Raw genomic sequence first — 18,439 nt, 5'->3', positions numbered from 1 at the left:
ATTCTGATAAATAATTAATATATTTTGACAGTTTTCACAGTACAATCTTATATTCCTGTCTTTTTCAAACAGTTTTCAGTGCACTAGTTAAAAAGTTTAACCATTGAAGATAAAATACGGTGCCAAACTCTTAATCCACAGACATTCACACCTTTCCTCAAGATAGAGTACATAAAGTATGTTCAAAGATGGAGAAGGCTATCTGTGAAAGTGATGTTTTATTTATATGTTACTGTAAAGCTCAAATGATTTCAGTCTTTTTCCTAAACCATTATCACATTTGGGCTTATTTTCATTCAAAATTTCTTCCTGTGTACTATAAAGTTTCCCATTACTAATATTTATCTAGAGTTTTAAAACCTAGCTATTTGAAGCTTTTAAAATCATTTCAGTATTTGAAGATTTAAACGGAAAATCATTTTGAATCAAGTGAAAGGCACTGTATATCGAAAAGTAACATTTCTTGCTAGGAACACAAAATTCTTGTGATCCAAGCTGAATGACATCTGTATACTCAAAGTAGTGTTAAACTAAATTTTAAGGGCATCTAAAGTTGTTAGCTTTCAGTCTCTGCTTAGCAGGGAATAGTTGCGAAACCCAAGCTATTTTTTCAACTAAAAAAAAAAATATACCAGATGTTGTAATTACAAATTTTCACATAAATTTCAAACTAAACTTCTTTACATCCAGTTTAAATACTGATACATCTACCTCGCAGCTCCTTAAAAATAAGACAACAATTGTTATCAATAAAAAGAAAAAAAAAAGCCTACACAAGTCAGTTAGTTAGCTAATAACTAAAAGAAAACCCAAAACCACATATCCAGTTCCTTCTCAAGTGCACAGGTTTCTATCCCAGTAGGAGGCACTGTTAGTGCCTCCTTAAAACAAAAACCTTAAAACAAAACACTACAGTCCTCCAGCCAAGCCTTTTTCCAAATGCAATATGCTTTTTAGAGCCAGTAAAAAACACTATTCTAAAATATCTCAGATTATATAAAACAGGATCTCAGGCCTTAGGCTAATAAGCTTCTCATTGAGCAACAGCACATGATATTTGTTAATTTTGTACCATAATGTTCTGAAGGCCTCATCGCTATTTCTAGTTCTTGTAAGTAAACATAGTTTTCAATAGCAAAAAACTAGTAATAAAGATTCTTCGATGCCAAAAGTACTAGCAAAAAATTGGCACTTCTGGCTACTGTAAGTACGAGACAAATTCTTTATAATGAGTATTTTGACATTTTAAAACTTGATATATTTGCCCTGTAGAGCATTTCAGTTTAATGAATAGTGCCCACTATAAAGAGTCCAGACAGGTCAGCCAAATTTCCTAAAGTGACACTGCAATTTTGGGAAATCACAGCTGGTCCTAACAGTGAACAAATTTAGTGTCAAACTTAGATCCAAGTCTGACAAAGTAATACACTAATTTTAACCAAGGTTAATATCAAATGACACAACAGAAGTTTTAAGTGCTATGAAGATTTCAGTATCCTTTCCCATTAGCACTTCAATCTCATACCGAGCCAAGTCAAAACATAACAAAGCATGCTAGTAGCTTGACAATGCTTTGACTAACTCTGCACTCCATCAGTTAAGGAGAGAGTAACTAAGTTGTTGGGGGGGTATCTACTTTATTTATTTTTAGAGGAGGAAAGGTGAGCTTGAAGAAAAGCATTTCTTTAAGACAACTTAGTCTTATCAGAAAAACGTCAGTTTCAGCCTCACGCATTTAGTTCACTAAACTTTAATTTCCTTTAAAATCTTTTACTTTAGTCCCATCAATGTTAACAGGTAGACTAGCCACCATCATTTTAACTTCCACGCTGTTCAAGATTGCTCGGGGAAGGTGCTAGTGAGGCAGCAGTTAAAATTCTAGTTGCTACGGCACAAAAGCATGACCAGCTACCAATAAAGCTGTGCTCAGAGCAAGAGTGCTAAACTAGGGAGAAAGGTTGTGTGCAGACAAGACTTAAGCATAATGTTAATAACTCTACTTCAAAAAACTGCACAAAAATTGTGCTTCAGTGTGCACGCCACAGTCTTGGTGTCCTGATTATCCATCCCAGGAGACCAGTGGAGTGCATCTTTGCTCCCTTTCTTCCATATGGCTGGGATCCACTGGCTTTATTTCTTTCAATAGAAGCCAGACACATATTGGCATATGGAGAGAACATAAATAGGGTGCACACCTGCACCCAGGAACTGGGGAAACATTCCCTGATCCCACAGCTTAGATGTAGCTACTAAACCTTTGACTTCTGAACACAAGTTTAAAATAAATTATTATTTATCTTTTTCAGAGAAAGAAGAGTAACTAAGTTAATCTTATTAAATAGATGTAGCCATGTAAACATTAAATTTTTTTTTTTTTTAAAAAGAGACTAACCATCCTGATCCCACAATACTAGAGTACCATATATTAGATTTTAGTCAAAAAGCTTTAAAGCCCAGATTAATTTTCTTGTTTTATTCTTATCTTCAAGAACAGTAACAGCATGTCAGGTATTACACACACACTCCCTTCCCCCACTTTACATACACCTAATTTCATAATCTTTTCTCTCATAACCTTCTACCATCCCTCATCTATCCCGCTCTTCAGGATCTAGATCTTGAAAAGAAATACGCATGATTTTAACTTCTAGCAGATAGTTTATCGAATTCACAACAACATAACACAAAAGTTAAAACATGTAAACATTTGCAGTTTTACTGCAGCAAATGGCCATCTGAAAACTCAAACGAGGAAAAGGAAATGAAGAGGAGGCAGTCTTTAAATATTTAAAGATTCCTGCAAAACTGAAAGAATAGATTCTTTTCCTTTTCCACAAAGAGTAAGACAAAAAGCAGCAGCCTTAATCTGAAGCTAAGAAGTTTCAGGTAAGTTGTTGGGACACACACTGAAATCAGTAATTTAGGAAAGCTGTGAAGTTTTCCTTTCTAGCAAGCTTTTAAGACTTTAAGGTCTCTCTGGAACAGTTCAGGCCTGAATAATCCTGCTTTTGAGCTAAGGGAACAGAACAGATGACTTCAAGTTCCATCTAACCCTATTTTCTAAGAGTTTTAAGTACTCTTGAAGTGCCACTCAAAACGTCAATCTACCTCTATTTCTGCAGGTCCTCAAGTGAGTTGCATGCAGTATGACAATATTTCAACTCAATCAGTAGTAAACAAGTTGTTGTCTACTTTTGTTGGCTGGTTATGTAAGTTAATGGCTTTGTTCTACCTGCACCACTCCTGTAATTGGCACATTTTTGGCTTTTGAGATACTCCACCAAAACAATCAACCAAAAAAACACCAAAAAAACCCCAACCTACACACACTCCCATTTGCTCCTTTTGCTACAAAAATCTTACAAAATACCTCAAGGTATAAAGTCACCTTACCTCAGGTTGTGTTGGTACAGGTCAATTCAGCCTTCCCCCCCCCACTCTCCACTACTCCTAAGAGAATATTCAGGAAGTCATGCCGTAAGTGGCATCAATTTACTGAAGTTCTTAGCAGTTCTCTTGAAGCTGGACTAGGAAGAGGAGAGTTCAAATCCCTCACCCCAATTCATAAAAATGCAGGTATAACTTTACATGTGATAACCCAAGTATATGGCTTTCATACACAACTAATTCTGTAATGACTATGGGGAATATTAAAAAAAAAATAAGACAAGGAGAAAGATGAAAGGAGAGGGAACTACTGTGGCAACATTAGGCCGCACAAGCCACACTTCTATGTATATTAAAAACCCTGAAGTGTGACATTACACTTAATGTGTTTAAGACCAGACTCTTTTGCAGATGTCACTTCAAGAGAATTTCCATGGATTAATATAGCAGCAACAGGAAGACAGTGGTCTATGACGGGAATATTTCATGTTTCTTTTTTTTGTTTGTTGTGTTCAAAATATTTTGGCATATTTGCTTTTTAAATCCTTCTCCTTGCTGTTTATAAGGGCCAGGGATGGAAGCACATTATATTTTTTTTTATTTTGGAGAAGGCAAGGACAGCCTAATAATTTGTCAAACTTAGTGTGGTTGCTGCATAGGTCTCTAATTAACAACAGTCATATTTTGAATGGTTTAAGACAAGACACGGAACAGGTGCCAATATGACTTTCAGTACACCTATGACAACATTTTTAGAAAATAAATGGCAGAATGAAGTTAACTACGCTTTTCATAATTTGCTGACATAGTCCAAGTAAAATTACATAGAATTTATCTTATTTCTGTTATACGATTACATTTTAATTCAATTCTCTACATTTAGGAATCCCTCTGAGAAGTGCTGGTTAGTGTAACAACGTCAACTAAGGTGCCTTAAGTTATTTCCTTTGCCATACATATCCATTCTTCATTACCAGTGGGTCACGCATTTCCTCTGTTTTGGTCTTCCTTTTACACACGTGCACACACAGAACCACTGATTCACTCTGCTAATATTTATTTGCAACAGCATAACGGCCAGCAAAAACTGCTCCAACATCACCCTGACAAAGGACTTGGCTATAAAATAATAAGCCAGGCATCCATCCTCCTATTCTACAGATTTTTGCTCCACTATCCTTCCTGTTCTACAGCAATTTTCATTTTACAGTTCCAAAGTGCTATATAAAAATGCATTATTTTACATAAGAAAAAGGTTAATAGGCATTTAGATATTCTCTCCTCACTGCTTTGAAATAATTTACTATAACCATACAATTCTGGAAAGAGGCTATGTATATTCAGAGATGTTACTTAAGAATGGAGACTCACATTCCGAGGGGTAAGTTAGAACAATACAGTAAATACCACTAATACAAGTAAATTCACAAGATTAAGTATCTGTTGCATAATTATTGCTAAGTCTACCCTGCATTTTTCTATTGGCTATGTATCAGTAACTTTGCTCATCACAACGTTTAAATTTTAGTCTAACACAAAGGAAGACTTCATAGAAAATTTTACACAAATTTACTATTGTTGTAACACTAATAATCTATAACTTGAATGCACTCAGACCTGTAGCAGGCTGTTGCTGCTGAGTAAGTGTTGCAGCCATCGCAACGGCTGCTGCATTTGGTATGTTGCTGAAAGGGGTCGGTCCAGTGGTAACACGTGGCGCGCTCTGCCACTTCTTAGCTTCTGTTCGTCTTGCCTCAAACACATCCATGGCATCTCCCAGAAAGGTTTTCCTGTAGCCAAGGTATTGGTCTTTGAGCATCTGAAGGGGGTGGGGGGAAGCCATTTTAGTTCAGTGTATTTGATGTAAAACCTTAACTTAATAAGGATAAAGAGAGACTAAGTTATAAATAACATTTCCTTAAAAACAAACATAAAAAACCCCAAAAACCCAAAACACCCCCCACCCCACAACCTGAAGGGATCTAGTCAGGCTATGAAGTGGTGAGAATTGTTTTGCATCAGCTACAGCCAAAACAGGCTCCTTTCCTTAAATTCTGGAAAGCAGTCAAGCGTAACAGATTAACATACTGAATGGTATCAAAATCTTTCAAAGCTGGTATAAGTCGGCACAATTCCATTTGTATCACTGTACTAGCCGACCTAAGAGGCAAAATATGGCCACGTTACTTACTCATAACAGAAAACAATACACTCTTCTTCAATGCTACCCTTTCTGCATGGAGTCTACCTTTGCTCCCCTATCACCGTTACCTGTGTTCTTTCCTTCCTTTCACTCTTACATTTCTTTCTTAGCATGAAGCCAAAGAAGCCACTAGAATTTTAGAATTCACTCTTGTTTCTGATGCTTTTCCATCAATGATGTAATGCAGAGCAAATGCAATAGCTCATTCTGCTTCAGACTTACAAGCAGCCCAAATGTGTTGTGCCTATGCCGCTTACCCTATCAAAACCCCACCTTCTGTGGCAACACCTGGCTTGGCCTGTTCATCATGAGCCATTTCTATCTGTCACAGATGAGGGAACTATGGATATCTTAGGTAACATAAAAAGAATAAATGGCTTTGTCATGGTTTCAGTTGGGATAGAGTTAACTTTCTTATTAGCAGCTGGTATAGTGCTATATTTTAGATTTGGGATGAAAGTGATGTTGATAGTGTGCTGATGTTTCTGATTGGTGCTAAGCAGTTAAGGCCTCTTCTGCTCCTCATAGTCCCTGACAGCGAGTAGGCTGGGAGCGCACAAAATGTTGGGAGGAGAGACAGTCCAAATGACCAAAGGGACATTCCATGCCATGTGATGTCATGCACAGTATATAAAGCTGGGGGGAGAAAAAGGAGAGGGGGACACATTTGGCATTATGGTGTTTGTGTTCCTAAGTAGCTGTTACACTTGATGGAGCCCTGCTTTCCTAGGGATGGCGGAACACCTGCCTGCCCATGGGTAGTAGTGAATGAATTCTGCGTCTTGTTTTGCTTGGCTGCATGGCTTTTGCTTTACTTAAACTGTCTTTATCCCAACCCATGAGTTTTCTCACTTTTGCTCTTCTGATGCTCTTCCCCATCCCAACCAGGGGAGTGAGGGAGCAGCTGCATGGTCCTAGTTGTTACCAAAAACCAGTTAGGTTCAATTGAGTTTTATGGAAGACATACTATGTCCTGTGCTCCTGGCTAAGGATATGCTTGTTTCCAAGAAGAGGAGCTTACAGTTCAAAAATTCTGTCTCAGGATTTGATCAGCCGTAAGCCTAAGTCTATCAGCAACAGCATGAAACACACAGAAAAGAATGACCTCATTATCACATCAGGAGTGCCGTCTTTGGAGAGAAGAGACATTCGTAGAACTCTGATGAGATTCAATACAATGCCATACTGACTGCCATAGGAGCTGACAGAAATGCCATTAGACATTGTAGAGAGGTTCCTAATGCTAATCTATGCGGAATCATTTAATGACATTCTTTACCCGAATTGTGCCTAAGCACATTTCACCCTTCACTGACCCTGGATACAGAATGTATGTTCATGTGTAATGTAAGTGTATTTAACAACTAGCCCAGTGCAAAGATGTTTCAGGCCATATTCTTCTACAACTTCAGACCTTTGAATCAAAGTATACGTATAAACCAGAAAGCCTACTTCAGACAAACGAATGAGTTGTGGTCACAGCTCTGCTTTCACAAACCATATCACAACCATCAAATAAGGGAGAGACAGCAGTTTCAAAACTACTCTCCTCTCCTAGAAGATAAACTAAACAGATGGTCAAAGTAACAGATCCACTTAAGCAGTACATTCATTTTTCTGATTTTTGAAGCTTTAGTTATAATTGTGTCTTCCAAAATATCAGCCGTCATGTCCACCCACTAGATTAAATCTCAAAAAAACTCCCCAAAAGAAAGAAGTAACCTCAAACCAACCCCTTAGGTGATAGAATACTTCTCAAGTTGAAGTAAAGTCTTTCCTATTCAGTCACACTGACAAGGTACTGAAGATACTATGGCTTACACCTACATATTAATCCTTCTCTTCATATCAAAGAGCAACAGAACAGTGCCATCAAAGACCACTGCATGAGTTCGGGCTACACATCTCAGAAGTGAAGAGCCCAGTACACATTTGGGATCCTTTTTCTGTAATTCTGACAAAATTATGGAAGAGATGATATACTCTCTATCTGGTACCAAAATTGAGTTAACTAAGAGCAGCACAAATATCTGGTGGCAGGTAGCTGTAATCCAGTGAATATCCATGCTGATAGAAGCAGTGCAACACAAAGAATTTAGTTCATACAAGATCCCCGGTATTCCTGAACTTTATTCAGGAAAGGTAAAAAGTTTCAGATGTTTAGAGAACTAGCAATTCTGAGCAGAAGCAGCTTTGAGAAGAAAACAAGCACAAGATTTAGCAGAGCTATTCCATTAAGGAAGTCACTTTGTAGAAACAATCCCAAACACTTGTACTCCAAGTTTTTTTTTCTTGTAACCAGAAGGGTTCTAATAATCTCAAGAAAACTTATGGATTGAAGGACATCGACATTTTGTCAATATGTCCAGAACTGTTAATGGGAAATTTAAGATGGAGTCCACAATAGAAAAAAAAAAAAAAACAAGCCTAGTTAGGATCTTTGATACATCAGCATTTTTTCCATACTAGTCTCTCTTTTCTATACACAAGACTTTCCATGAAAACTAGGTTGAAAACAACGAAGCAAGCCAAAACATGATTTTCACCAGAATTCTTTGACATGTTGAAAAATCTTACATATGAATACCAACTTTTTTTCTGTTACCTATTTGAGAAAGAGCAGCTTTTGATATCTTTGCTTGAAATCAATAAATCTTTGGTCGAAAAACAAAACATACAAGCATAAGGTCAAAGACAGAATTTCAAGAATTGATCAACAATTAAAAAGGAAAAGGAGTTAAGTGAAAAACATTCTGTAACCTAAAGGATTGTGGTCAGTTGCGACCACCAAATTAGACTTCAGCTGAACAAAAGTTATTTTTTTAATAAAAGCACTTCTCCAGGACAGTTTGAAAATTTTTAAAAGCAGTTAATTTAACAGAAAAATAAAAGAATACCTGAAGATATATTATGTTTTCAAAAAGTGACTCTTTGTAGTCCTTTCACTAACACACAGGAACACATCAAAACAACATACCTTTACGTTTTCATGTATTGATTGAAGTTGTGCAGCTAAAGCTACAAATGTTTGATAGATTTTCTGCATAGCCATAGACAAATCTGTAAGAGGCATACAAAATAGTGGTAAGTGACAATACTACTACCACAAGAAAAGATTCAGTGTTTATAGCACAGCAAGAATCCCACCGAAAACCCATACAGCACAAAGCGCAAACATAGTTGCATGAGAACAAGTTAATGCCTAGAAGAAATACAGAATTTGAGAGCAACTGGGTAACAAGTCACCCAAGCACTACTTTTTGACAGGTCTTCACACTTTATTTTTGAAAAGTATTCTGTTCTCAGATTTATTTTTATATACATGGCAATTTGTTTCCTACAATTCTCTCATTTAGCAAAGCTAAAAAATATTATTTACCTTAACTTTATCCAATTACTCAGGAACATTTTCCCTCATTGTTTTTTACATAAATACAGTTAAATCAGATTTCCTTGCATTTGTGTACATTTTCTACTCTTTCTGACTTAAAGTATATTTAAGCGTTCGGTTGATCTTGCCGAAGAGAGCACTACAATAGAAGCTTTACTTGCATATCAAACAGAGAAACACAACGGGGAGCCTTCTTGCCTACACAGAGTCTCATATTCAGGATATCCTACTTCCCATACAGATCCGAAAGTGTTTCCAGCGTACTGACCCAACTAATGCAAAACTTTAGGATTAAAAGGGAAATCAGAAAGGTTTTGGCAAAATGACACGTCTGTTGACAAAAAGTGCTTTTCTGAAAGAAGCACTGAAACAATGTACCAAAACGAAGCACAGGAAAGTGAAGTGATCTTTCACTGTGAAAAGATCAGCTTCTGCATTTCTTATGAAGGATACATATAACCTACTGATATGCAAATAGTAGCTATCAAGTTCTTGAAGATGATGTCTAGCAATGACTCATGAACTGGAAAGGTCTGCCTCTCCATAGGAGAATTACTCCATTATAATTTGCATTTCTTTCTGAAAAAGAAAAGCTGGGGAATAAATCTCACAGCAATCTGCAGCGTTGTGGAGGCAGCGGTATCTAGGAAGACCAGTCACAAGTTTCCAAAGAGTCTGGAGGCAATTTATTGATACTGAATATTAGACATTTCAAAATTTTCAAAGCATTCTGGGGCATGGTTTCCTGTATGATAAGGAAGTTTTTCCTGTATGGTAAAGGCTACATATGCAATATAGTGTTGACAAGATCACTAGATCATTTGCTGACAGTCTGCACATGTTGGTACAACAAAATGAAGCTTGCCCACACAAGCAAGGAACCTTTAGATTACAGCAGAAACTGCTGAAAAACCTGAGGAAAATCTGTGAAGGCGTCCCTCTCATACTCTAGACAGACAAGAGGATCACACAGAAAGATAGAGGCCCCTCAGGATTCAGCAGATCTTCCATTCTGGAAGCTAGATCTAGACAGTTCTTTTTGTTTTGACATATGAAGTCCAAAATCTAGGTACCGTCCTGTGATAGCAATATATTCAAGTATCATTTGGCACAAAAAGCCGAAGCAACTTGAAATCACTGCTTATTGGAGGACCCGTACCTAAAACGACCCAGAAGATAAAAATTTCTGTGATCACAGGAATGGCAACCAACCAGATTACCATTCAGAAATCGGTATTCTCTGACCAGAGAGAGTCTCCAAAGATTGAATTACATGGCAGCAAACAAGACTAAATTTTCTCATTTGGTCAGAGCTGAAGGCAATGCCAACAAGCTCCAAACTAAGGAAAAGATCCCAATCTGGAGCTGGCAGAGCAGACACCCATATTTGTCCAGTCAGACAGCCCGGTACAAGTTAGAAGGTCCCAGACATCAGCCTTATAGTAGCTAGATGCCAAAGGGATGGAGGTGGATATAGTGGATGTCAATGCTCTCACTCTCATTTTGTCAGGATTGCCCATCCAGATCAGAGATTTATAGAAGAAAGATTACAGAACACCTTTCCCAGAAAAATCCATCTTCATCCCTATGCCCACATTTTTCACAAGACAGTCTACTGAAAGAAACCTTACATCCCAAGCAACTGCACAATTTCTCAGAGTTTACAGGTGGGGGAAAATCCCGCATCTGCAATGATGAAGACATTTCAGTATCTTCCATAGATAACCACCTCTGTTGTATGAAGACCTCTTCTTAAAGTAGCAGGCGGACAGAAGTCACATTAGTGGAAGGGGATAGAGGAAGGAAGATAGAGGACAAAATGAAAGGAAACCAGATTTTGTTACTGTTGTGTCAACCACAAGAACAGTACACAGACAAAGGCAAAAGAAAGAAAAATGGTTTGGGAGTAGAACTGAAGTAACAGTCATCTGAGTCAATGAAAAACTGAGGAGTAGGGAGCTTTCACTGACATTTATGAGATCGCTGGGAATTGTAAAGAAGCAAAATGCAAATGGATTGAATAGACACTGTCAGAAAACGCAGCACAAAACCGGAATTCAAATGTTTACATAATAATGTCTCAGATGTGACCCTGCCCCACTATGAGCCCCAAACTTCCATTTCCAGCTCCTATGCAAGTGCCCTAGCTAAATATAGAGACGACTCAAGTTCTTTTACAAGAACAGTGCTTAAGTCATCAGACAGAACAAGAGTGTAAAACATACCATGCTTCCTTATTTCTTATTTTTAAGTTCAGAAGTTGTGATTTCTACTCCTGCATAGCTAGGTATCAAAATCTCTACACAAAACAAACCAGGCTTATAAACTGCACTTCAGAAACTGGATCCATCTTAACAAAGCCCAAGAACATTTATGAATTTAACCTTTAATCCCTTTCATCTTTACATTTAATAACTGCAGAATCTATCTGAACACTTACTTCCCTACATTAAATAAGTCAACACTGACAAAAGAGGAGATTAATTACTGAATTTTTCTTATAGGTGCAAGATTTCTAAATTTTGTGTATGAAATATTACAATTGAAACATTTACCTTGTGGAGTTATGTGTGAATTATTTGCTTGAGTAGCAAGATGATTTTCCAGTTCTTCTATTTGTTGCCTGTATTGTTGCAGCTGTACTTCAAACTGCTCAACCAAGATTCTGAAGTAGCTAGACAATGAAATAGTATGATTAAACTTCACTAATTTGCTACTTTTTTTTTTTATCTGATCTATATTAGATGCCAATTTTCATTTCATTAATTGCAACAGTTATGTTCTATGACATTCTTGACATCCCTCTACTACTAGAAAAGGAGTAAAGACTATTTTTCATGTCTATGAGATTATAAAGCTAAATTAAGTGCACAAATGTAACACTGATTCTGTGAAGCATTCAGAACATATGTTACAAGAAGCAGAAAAACATTCATATTATGAAGCTCATTGACTACTTTGGGTTGGAAGGAACCTTTAAAGCTTATCTAGTTCAAGCCTCCCTGCAACGAGCAGGAACATCTTCAACTAGAGCAGGTTGCTCGGAGCCCCGTCCAACCTGACCTTGAATGTTTCCAGGAATGAGGTATCTACCACCTCTCTGGGCAACCTGTTCCAGTGTTTCACCACCCTCATTGCAAAAAGTTGCTTCCTTATATCTAACCTAAATCTACTCTCTCAGTTTAAAACTGTTGTCCCTTGTCCTATTACTACAGGCCCTACTAAAGTAGGCCTATTACTAAACACCCTAAAAAGTCTGTCCCCATTTTTCTTATAAACCCTTTTTAAGTACTGAAAGGCCTCAATAAGGTCTCCCTGGAGTCTTCTCTTCTCCAAATTCTATTATTGACTATTTCTTATGAATAATAGTAACTCACTCTGCTGGGGCTGTGTTTTCATGCTGGAGACCAGGAGGAGTTTTCTGTGTTCGTAATGCTATTTCTGCATTCTTTAGCTCCTAAATAAATAGGGAAAAGTAACAAGACATAAGGTTCTGAATGAAGCATTCAAAACGAAAAATAGCTACAACTCTACTGTTCATTCACATAAAATATTTTCTACATATATTTAATTTAACACAGTGATAGAATCTGACTGGAAATTCTTCAAAGAATAGACTGCCAGAAAATTGGAGAACTGCAAATACCAACCGACGTTTGGGGAAGGAACAAACAACAGCACATACTGAAAGCACACTGAGCTCTCAAAAATCGAGAAAACACTGCGCTAAACTGACACAGATAAGATCTAATTTCTGCTGTACTTCAGAAATCCTGTTATAATTATTGAGGACTGGGGGTAAAAAGCAATAGTCAAGAGCAAGGAAGTAACACGCCTAAAAAGAAACAGAACAAAAAGGATTATTTCATCTTTTAAACAAAAAACTAACTGGTTTAAAAAAAAGTCTCTTTTTCTATGGAAATGATCTTTTTAAGCATGATAATCACAGCATACACTTCTGTTCAGTACTTTCTAATAACTCTGCCATTAAGAATTTCTCAGTGCCTGGTTCTGCAGTTATTCTCAACTGCACCATTTACAGAAATATGAGAATATCAGTAACAATTTTTTGTTTTCACAGAAAACTGTTGGCAAGGAACAACTATAGAGTACTTCCTTTTGGCATCACAAGATTGAGAAAACACATCAACATTTTTACTTTAGAATAAAACACACTTATTTATAGAGCAAGCAGCTTGACATGCCAGATGAAAGAAAAAGCAGTACAGAACTTAACTTGAAAAGCACTTGTATCAAAACCTGAGCTCAAACTGATTGCAGTTAAGATGCAGACTGGTGGACAGAGTTGTGACTCCAGTTCAATAAATGAATACTAGTGCTAATTGAGATATTTTGGTCCCTGAAATGCTATGGGATGTTTTTTGGTTTTGTTTGTGGGGTTGGGTTTTTTTGGTTGGTGTTTTGTGTTTTTTTTCTCATGTCATCTGCAGAAAACATACTTGCATTTCTGCTACATCAGAGTCCAGCATGTTGTTACAAACATGTCTTCACTAGCATCTGAATATGACTGAAACTGAACTAGAAGCAGGCAGACATTCCCTTCTGTTGCCTTTGCTGTGGAGTGCTTTCCTGATTTTTATTGCTGTTGCACTGACATCACAGATTTCAGTCTCCTCCACTAACTTCAAATAGACTAGAATTTTTCATTTTGTTTACAACTACGTTGGTTTGGACACATGTATTAACTTGACTGATAAAAGCAGCTAGTTATCCTACATGAAATAATCAACATACAAACTCTACGTAACAAAACTTATATTTAACCATACCTGTGCAGTTTCCACTTTCAGCTTGTCAATATTAAGAGTGTTTCTCTGTAATCCACTGGCAACCACAGACAGAAGTTGTTTCAAAGCTTTAATGTCTTCTTGTACTTTAAGCATTGCTTTAGAGGACATTCTACTAATTTCTTCCTGAACTTGTTTTTGTTCTTTCACAAATTTCCTGGGGAAGGGAAAAAGAAGGGGGTGGGGAGGAAAGAAACATAATATATTGAACCTGAAATACCCAAGTATTTACCTCTTGGTCACATTTTTTATATAGCTATTAAATTATTTTTCCCATAATCAAGTACTGAACAGTAAAATTACTGTATAGCATAGCATTATCTTAACTCCTAGCATGCTAATACTGTAAAAAAAGCCACCAAAAAAACCCGAAACTTCAACAGCAAGTGTTTAAACATTTTATGCTGAACCCTGACAAACTAAGATAAATTATTTTTATATACACATAACATACTATCTATGTAAAAGCGATTACTACTTTGAACTCAAATACAGTGACCTAGAGCCTCTTTGACTAGCCTACAACTTGCCTCCTTCCTGCCTGAGGGAAGGCTCTTTTGTAGTTCTCTCTATTCCATAGAAGATCCACAATGCACATGCGATACGGACATAAGGTTCGATCCTTACTGTGCATGTGCAATGGGCTTAATACTTCCAGGGAGAGATGGATCAGATTCCAAGAGCATGTTTGTTGGGCATGTCCGTTTGCATAAATGCATGGAAAAGCGAGGCTGAAAAAAAAAAACCCACCAAAAAACAGCGTAACACTTCAGCTACTAGAACTATCTGCCTACTCTGTTCCCAAAGTTAACCTGCTGAAAGGTCTTGGGGTAATAAGTTATCCTGCATGCTACAGAGAACCAACAGCATACAATACTTCAGGTATTCAACTACCGTAAATAAAAAACACTACTCACTGTAGATTTTCCACATCTTGACAGATTACTGGAGGTAGATTTTCATCCTTTAGTGCTTTGCTATCTCTACAAGAGACAATGCATGTTTAGATGGTGCTTTAATATTGACAAACATTTTCGTACGATTACTAAATACCGTGAAAACATTCAAATGACTCTACATGCAATGTGTGCAAAACTGTGTATGCCGCAACTAGAAATGATTTGGATTAATGCACACAGATACTACACCAGGGTCCAAGCCTGTGGTATAAGCATTGTACACATTTGCAGAAACCATTTTTCAGACCACATGATCAGTCCATACCAGATGCCAGATAAGCTGTAGGTATTGCATTTGATGGGAAAATTGCAATGTTTAAAATGATGAAGCACCATTACTAAGTTATCCATATTGCAAAAGTTAGTTATTTACACTTATGGCTTTTTCAAGATCCAAGTAGTAGAACAGCCAACACATTTAGTTGATCTGTTTTCTAATAAGACATGGAATGCAAAGAAAATCTGAACACTTACTCTGGTCTTGTTCCTGTTTTGTCACCTAGAAAATGAAAACTGTAGGTCAGAGAAAAAAAACAACACTTTGAAGAACAAACAAGACAACGTTAATGAGATTTTAGGGAAGAACTAATGACTACGATCTGCTAGATTTCTCTCGATAAGAGGAACAGACTAGGCTAGGCATAAAAGAAAGAAGGTTTTAATTTACTCCCCCTTCACAGATAAATATCTTTTCAAGAACAATGGTTCAACATTTGAGGTGCTGATTTCTTGGCAGAGAGTAATGCAAAACATCTTGTGTCACTATACAAGTCACTACAAATGCATAAACAACTGCAGTTGAGTAAGAAATCTGTTCCTGCTTACGCAACCACAACTCACTTAGACCTGTACCTGCAAAACACTCAAGCGTTAAATTCAGCAATAGTAGGCTCCTCTCAAATACAAAGGTAATGAAGGTTTGACTACTGTACTTCCCTAAGAATTCTGCTAGTGCATTAAGTTCAGTAATGAATGGGGTTTCACAAAACTGAAGATGTTACTGCTTACCTACCACCTACACATGTCAAATTATGCATCTGTGGACCAAGATGCCAGATGCTCGAGTAACAGAATGGAGCTGAAAACAATATCATGCATAGCAGTGTAAGTAGTAATCACATCCCACACCACAGCAGTCTGTTAGGAAGAATACTCACTCTGAAAGCCCAAGAAGTGAGCTTCATCTTCTTCAGCTGGATGCAATTCACATCATCACTTCCCTCTCAGTGACACCAAGGCAGAAAGCAGCTATGTAGCTAGTGCCAGTGCCACAAACATTTTAAGCTGCACAAGCCAATGCCCCTGCCAGAAACAGCTACTTTTTTTAAAAGCAACATCTACTTAAATTGTCTGCAGACTCACTCTGTCACCCTGTACCAGGACACCTAGAGAACCTGGAGTCTCACAGCCATTCCCTACGTCTTTTGCTAAAGGGAAAAAAAATCTACATAAAATTAAAAAAAAAGATAAACTCCAGAATTTAGGACTCTTTCTCTGCTGATAACCTAAAAATTTGGCAGAAAACTAAGTATACTTTGCTTTCAATCTGCAGCCACTTTTCCCTCCACCCCATACATCAGAACAGTACTTACAAAGTAAAAGATACAGACTTGAAATCAGATTTTGCTACTTTCTGGGCAAGTGCTGCAGTCAATTTTACATTCTTTTTAGGGATACTTGAGGAAATTATGTGTAAAAACAGCTTCTTTTCCTTCAGTTGCATTTTAAAGTACTAGACAGTCAGTCTTCAGAAGGAAAAGCTTTTATAACCATTTACAGAAGAGAGCACAAAAGTACTAGTCCCTGTCTGTCCTGGGATTACTAAGGTACTTTTGTTTGGTAGCCACATCTCCTCTTTCCTTTTCTTCAGGAAGAAAAAAGAAATAAAACTTCAAAACCATAAAACTACCACCCTCAAACCTTCACACAGTTCCTCATATAGTAGTACAAACCACTGTACTGACAGAACTGAGTAGCAGCACACAGGTAAGGATATTTGTCAGGGCTGCTTAAGCCAGCACTATCCATTATGGAAAACGTTCCTAAATTAAAAAAAAAAAAAAGGAAAACTCAAAAAACAGCCCCCTTTGACATTTCCCACTGCTTAGCTAAGGGATCTCTGCTTATCACCCTGACAGCAATAGTCCCATGCACCCAGTTCGACTATGCAACTTAGGGGGAATTCAGGTACTCATTCCACCCTAAAAGCTGGGCAAAACAATGATGGGAGATGTGAAATTGAAGTACATTTGTGGTTCTCTGATCCTCATTTTAAGATACTTGCATATTATGGAAGTGTTGTGACATCCTAATATTACAGGAATGGATATCCTGTAAGAATCTAGGAATCAGAGCTTTTTCCATCACTCCTAGTTCCAGTAATCATCTCCAAAACCAATCAACATCATGCAGAGCGCTCCAGTTTGGACAGTCAATATTCCATCTCTTCTACAAGTATCAAGAACTATGTCTCCACAACCTACATTACTCTGTAAAAATGGTTTCATAGAGTTTCTGTATTTCTTTCTCTTCTAGCTACTGGTATACCTAGTTTAAAATTTGGGTCCTGAGTGGAATCAAGAGATTAAGCTAACAGTAATTGATTCCCCAGAGAAAATGCACATTTTAGAATCAGCTTTAATTAAGCTTACTGTAGAAGTATAAAAGCAAGACAAATTAATAAGTTACCATGTGTCAATGTTCAATATTCCCTTACTTAAGTGCTCCAAAGCTACCACAGAGGTAAACCTTTTATAACTGGTTTTAATAACCTGATAGAATGTATCAGATAGAATTACACACCACCAGAAAAACAGCTCTGAAGAACAGCAGCTTAAAATAGGTTTTATTGTGCAGGCTTTAAAAAAAAAAATAAACTAAGACCTGTTACAGTTGGAGAAAGCTGGTTCGAGTATTTTTCGTATTTGCAACGCATTACTTAAACATAGCTCCGCTCCCCCCTCTAGTGGCTATTTGACATATAACTGATCAGAAATCTGCCACGGTTTTTCAGCCAACGGCCCTGAATCTTCACTCCTGAAAGGCTGAAGGGTTTAGATCCTGGTTCTCAAGTATGATATTGGCTTATACTCATTTTAAATAAATACATTTACATTACATTTTCAACCAAAATCTTGTTCTTCTATACAAGCACAATATCTAAGAACAAAATTAACTGAAATGACTTGTAAGGGGCAAGGGGGAGTTAAAATTCTCAGCTTTAATTGCACACTCCTAATGCAATGAAAAAGTCTCTCTGCTGCAATGCTCTGGTAATTTTCTCAATAATAAAAAAAAGAATGCTTTAAAACAAACTTACTCTTTTTGTCTGAAGAACTACTAAAATCAATGCCACCAAGACCTTCATTGGCAGTAGTTGAAGGAGCTGCAGTTGTCCCCAGAGTCAAACTCAAAGCATTCTGCCCAAGTCCTACAAGAAACCCAAACTGAATTTCTGCACTTAAAATTTTGATAACTAAAACTTACTTTAAACTGAAAACACATATAACCTTGCTTGCAGTTTCAGTGTCCATTTACAACATTTGGATTAAAAAAAATGCAAAATAAACAGAGAAGAAAACAGACTGCATAAAGTTTCATACAATTGTACATAAGCATTTTATGTAATTTCTCCACATTACTAGGTAGCTAATTAGATAGCCAACTTATCGACACTGTAAGTATCTTCCTG

At 37.1% G+C, this 18,439-nt stretch overlaps 1 protein-coding gene across 3 annotated transcripts in view; it reads right to left on the bottom strand.

Moving 5' to 3' along the window:
• The window catches only part of NUP58 (nucleoporin 58), a 38,116-nt gene that overhangs the window by 9,195 nt on the left and 10,482 nt on the right, over positions 1–18,439 (bottom strand). For all 3 annotated transcript variants that reach the window (XM_054209315.1, XM_054209307.1, XM_054209301.1), the window contains exons 6-13: positions 18,068–18,178; positions 15,223–15,247; positions 14,707–14,772; positions 13,772–13,946; positions 12,359–12,438; positions 11,537–11,655; positions 8,568–8,650; positions 5,005–5,206 (exon numbers count right to left, since the gene is read on the bottom strand). In XM_054209315.1, coding sequence (XP_054065290.1) covers positions 5,005–5,206; positions 8,568–8,650; positions 11,537–11,655; positions 12,359–12,438; positions 13,772–13,946; positions 14,707–14,772; positions 15,223–15,247; positions 18,068–18,178 — 861 coding nt within the window. The remainder of the gene's footprint in view (positions 1–5,004; positions 5,207–8,567; positions 8,651–11,536; positions 11,656–12,358; positions 12,439–13,771; positions 13,947–14,706; positions 14,773–15,222; positions 15,248–18,067; positions 18,179–18,439) is intronic.

This window comes from Rissa tridactyla, chromosome 1, assembly GCF_028500815.1.
Source record: "Rissa tridactyla isolate bRisTri1 chromosome 1, bRisTri1.patW.cur.20221130, whole genome shotgun sequence".
Classification (NCBI taxonomy): domain Eukaryota; kingdom Metazoa; phylum Chordata; class Aves; order Charadriiformes; family Laridae; genus Rissa; species Rissa tridactyla.
Note: the sequence above shows the minus strand (reverse complement) of the source record. Positions and strands in the feature narration are given on the sequence as shown.